The sequence below is a fragment of the Bidens hawaiensis genome, unplaced genomic scaffold (assembly GCF_021521415.1).
Source record: "Bidens hawaiensis isolate Kalapana, Puna unplaced genomic scaffold, B.hawaiensis_p1.1 tig00064912_1, whole genome shotgun sequence".
Lineage (NCBI taxonomy): Eukaryota > Viridiplantae > Streptophyta > Magnoliopsida > Asterales > Asteraceae > Bidens > Bidens hawaiensis.
This window is the reverse complement of record NW_027501584.1, coordinates 47,349-52,459: the sequence shown is the minus strand read 5'-3', so window position 1 is coordinate 52,459 and position 5,111 is coordinate 47,349. Positions and strand designations below refer to the sequence as shown.

Genomic DNA, 5,111 nt, shown 5'->3' with positions numbered 1-5,111 from the left:
CAACCACGTTGGCGTCACACCGGAGCAGCAATCCACGTTCTGATCGCGCAACCCCTTTTTGTCCCTCCCGGTGCTAATGTGCTTGCACCCCTTCTGCCTTAGTGTTTATCGCCCATTCACACCCCCACGGTGTCACCACCCGCCCACGTCGAAGCCATTTGGTACTTTGGCGCCCTCCTCCCTTTCCCAACTATATTTGGTCTAGTGGAGAGCCAAGGGGCACCAACCACATCAGCATCAGTTGGCAGTAACATCACTACACGACAGCCAAGCGGGCCGCAATAGGGTATTCGCCAAAGCTTTAACGGGTTAAGATGAAATTTAAAGGGATCCATTACCTTCCACCAATAACATGCACACATATTAATTTTATTTACATGTTTCTCTTTAATTTAATTTATTAGTTAAAATCACTATACACTTGTGAATGAGTGGTTAAGTTAACGTCCTATCACCTACGTGACAGTAACGTTTCACTTTAACGTGCACTATGTTAAAATCACTACACATAGTCTCATATAAATGATTCATATGAAGTGACACAATTAAGTGTTTTTGTTAAAAATAAAAGTTACATAAAAACTAATAACTAGTTGGTGAAGGCGTGAAGCCAAACTCAAATATTTGTTAAATATATAACATAAATCGTTTTATACACAAACGCAATAGCAAGAAACATGAATACACTTAACCTTTTTACATACATTCAGTTAGTTACCTATTTGAACTTATTTAACTTGATTATATTTACAATTTGTTGAAATAACACTAGCTGCCATGTAGTCATCATGAGATGACACATACAAAAAATGTTTAAACGAAAAAAAGAGTAAAAAAATCAATTTTCAAGTTCAAAATTTCCAAAATGGTGATATATTCATGAATTCCATGGTCACAATATATCCAAATATGGGCAGACATTTAAGCCATTGAAAGAGACCAATCAACACATTATTTCCATCAATGGCTTGTAACCATCTATGGTGGTGTCACACCTTGGGCCTGCTTGCCTTGGCCCACATTCAAGGCCATTTTAAAACGTTTTGACACTGATTGTACTCTATTTTTTTGTTCTTTTTCTTATTATGATAATATTATTTATATTCATTTTAACATTTACTATTAACACATTGGCTTATGACATCACCTGTTCTACCTTATATTTGACTAAAGTTTATATTTTTCAAATTTGATCTCTTATTTTAAAAGACTTATTAATTGATCTCATTCTCTGTTTTTATTTTACTTTTCTCAAATAATTATTCTATTAGTTTTATACACTCAAATAATTTGATAAAGGATGAATAGTAGCTTCTTTTATATATATATATATATATATATATGAAAGCTTACTGCAAATGCAAAAATTTTGATTTATTTATTTATTTTATTTTATAATTCAGGTTAGTATATAAAGATGGTGGATGTGATGTAATGTATTTTTATATTTTTTTAAAAATTTTGAAGATAGTAGAGCGACTATGGAGGGAATGTTAATGTTGTTACGTTACGCTGAGGGTAATGGGGTGAAGGAAGGGGCGTGGTCCAGGTGGCAGCCTAGGTGGCTCGCGAACACCATTACACCACACAAGTGATCAGGGGCGCGGACGCCCCCATGGTCCGGACCACGGGGCTTGAACAAGCAAATGAGCATAGGGTTGATTAAAAGCTTGGGGGTGATCAATCAAGCCCCTCTACATCCTATGGGGCTTGATCCAGGTCCATGTCATCACCTACGTGTCGGGTTTTGATTGGATCATTTGAGGCTCAACCAAGCCCTATTAACCTTAGCCTTAGCGTTACTTGCCCCCACCCATACAAAGTTCTCCCCCATCTCCATGAATGCTGACAAATTCTCTCTCTCCCCTTCATACGCACACACCCCTCCCTCTCTCTTCTACGTAAGTAAAAAGTACATCCAAAACAAGATATTTATATAAATTAAAGTTGTAATAAAGAAATGAAACATCGTTCTCACCTTTGGGACAAGCGGGATGAAACCATTCACCCTATATAGATACCGAATAACTTGATAATTAAATTTTAAAACTGTAGTCTGTTTTAATTAACATGTTATATTAATATTTCTTTATAGATTATAAAACTAATGATTATTATAACAATATAAAATTATTAATAGATCAATTAATGTCAAACCACTTATGCAAGTTTGACCAACTTTTTGTGGGCAAGGTAACCATTTTCAACACTTGACATGTCATCTCTCCACTCACACACCTTCGGCTTTGTTAGTATATTTTGAGTGGAGCTCAATTTCCTAGCGGGCCCATTCGGGGACCATGTATATTAAATAATTGGCAAACTGGCATAGAAGTAGCATAAGATTACAATCAATTCATGTAAATTATGACATAAATAGATAATCCTGAAAAGGGACGGCCTTAAATAACTTCACTTTGTAATTTTGTAGGTGTTATAGACCTTTAGGAACTTTTCGGTTTGTTGGAATGCTTAGTTGTTCAATTCAGTATTCATATAAAACAAAAAAATAAATAAATACATAAATATAAGAAACTAGCCTCAAACGGGTAATGATTAAACAATAATATATAAATTACTAACAATTAAAAGTGGTAATAAATGGTTATAGAAATTTGGTTTTAAATTTTGAGGATTAATATGAGAGAGGCAGAAAGATAGCTTCGGCCCGTATACTATATGGGAAATTGATGAAACAATAATATATGAATTAATAATTATAAAGGGTAATGAATGATTTTAGGGATTTAGTTGGTTTTAAATTATGAGGATTAATATGGAAGTGACTAGTGGCAATACTTGTAGGTTTTATTATTAGAGAATATAGATATATAATTGTAAACATGGTTAGATCAAATTACATAATCAACATTCATTTTTTCAATAATTACGGATTGGATTATTTTAACGTTTTTCAAACTTTTACATGTTTAACAACATCATAAATGTCTGTTAAACTACTCTAATATGTTGTAGGAGACTATTTAAAGAATAAAATAAAAACAGATTTTTATTAATACAAATTATAATTAAAAAAATGAAACAAAACACTTACATTTCTTTTGGAATTAAACTACAACTGTAAGATCAAAAAGGAAAGGAAATAAGTAAATTAGTAAAATAGCTGAAGATTCGTGTTTAACACAACCTCTTAAAATAGATTGCGAGTCTCCTAAGAGAATTCGCCTGTTTCACTAGGTATAAAAGTCGACGTAGTGTATACTACTGAGGAGGACACGAGCACCTGAATTGGAACTCAAAACTCCACGAAAGGAAGTATTTTGGAGAAACTCTTTCAAAGTGAATGTTTTATGCTGTCACTTTTGGGTTGGTGTATTTGTAAGCTAGACTCTCTTTGCTTTTATAGTGAACAAGATGCTTTAGAGTTGTCTTAAGAATTAAAAAATAAATTGCATTGAAAGGATTAAGGATGTATATTGGATGTTAGTATTAATCAATTTTGGCTTTGATTTTAATCAAATTGAAGGGTCAACCTGACTGGTTAATTGAAGAAATTGACAATTTAATGAATTTATTGGTAGAATTGGTAGAGGTGTGAAAAAATTGAAAACCAAAAAAACCTAAAAACCGAACAGTAACCATAACCATAACCGTAAAACCAAATGAATTGTGAATTTGGTTCTTAACCGTACCTGACTTGTCAATTATTTTTTCAATTCGGTTATTGGTGCTACAAATATTGCTTATTTGGATAACCAAACTGAATTCATTTGAGCTGAATAAACCGGATTAATCAGATAATCAAACCAAATAAATCGGTTTAATTGGTTGATTTCAGTTTGGTAGACACATTTCTAATTCGGATAGGTTTCATCTCGGTTAGGGTAAAAATATTCAAAACCGACCGAAATGAATAAAACCGATAACCGAACCGAAGAGCACCCCTAATGATGGGTTAAGCTGGATCTACTGGTTGAAAAGCTCAAATAACTGAAAGTTAATCGGACATTTGATTCGTTAAAATTGGTATCTTAGCTACCAATGATCACGAATAGCTTTAATACATATTGATAAGTTGAAAACTGGACATAATTTCCCCGTTTTCTCCCCAATCGAGATATCCTCTGTTTCGCCCACAAAAGATTCATTTCATCATCAAAATTTTGGAGCGTGAAGTGCAATTAGATCCGTTTTGGGGGGGATTCGGATTACTATTATCAATTAGAAGAATTTATGGTTGTCTTAGTTGGACTACTACATTGAAGTATCCAGGCTCCGTTAAAAAAAACCAAGTGGTAATATATCTATTTCTATTTTATTTTATATCATAAAGTATTCCTTTTTTTAAAGAAATTTTTTTTTCAAACTATTATGTTAATCAATTGAGTAATATGCATGAATCCGTCAACCTTTTTTACGGAATGCATGAATTGAAAAAAAAGGGAGGGATAACAAAAAGAAGTGGTAATGGGAACATTTGTACTATATGTGGTTTACAAGTTTTATAAGTTTTAAGAAATCATAGAACTAGATAAACTGATAAAGGATCCTAAGCATTATGTTGAGAGATAACAGTAACTAAGTAACATGTAGCCTTAATTTATTAATATTGATTGTTCATTAAATAAACACAATGTTAGATAAGTAACCAGGGTCATACATGAGAGCTGATTCACTTTTTATATAGTACAATTAACGTAGATAAAAACATTAATTTTGGTGAAAATTCGATAACAACGTGTATAAGAATCATAAACTTTATAAAAAATTGAGAATAATTCAAAGTCAATATTTTCGTAGAATAATGTCAAAGGACCAAAATTGTATATGTACAAAGCTTAGGGTACATGACTTGGGGAAGAAGCCATCGAATGACCCCTGCTCCAAGTTAACCACAAAATATATAGAAAATTGTATATTCTAATTTGCCATGTGATTTGAATAGTTGATCCAACATGGGTATAATCAAAAGCAGCTTTTCATTCATGTTAGGCACGGCTTTCGGGATCTACGTTGCTCAGAACTACGATGTGCCCAACGTTAACAAGCTTTACAAGACAGGTGTCGTGATCGCCAAGCATTATGAAGAAAATTATCGCAAACGAAAGACAAGCAACGATGATGATGATGATGATCGAATAAACAGATGA

The 5,111-nt window shown here is 32.9% G+C and overlaps 1 protein-coding gene across 1 annotated transcript; it reads left to right on the top strand.

Annotated features, from left to right (window-relative positions):
• Positions 1-4,794: 4,794 nt before the first annotated feature.
• On the top strand, positions 4,795-5,111 carry LOC143604368 (uncharacterized). Its single transcript, XM_077080873.1, has one exon. It carries the CDS (start codon positions 4,917-4,919, stop codon positions 5,109-5,111), a length of 195 nt encoding a protein of 64 aa, XP_076936988.1. The 5' UTR covers positions 4,795-4,916.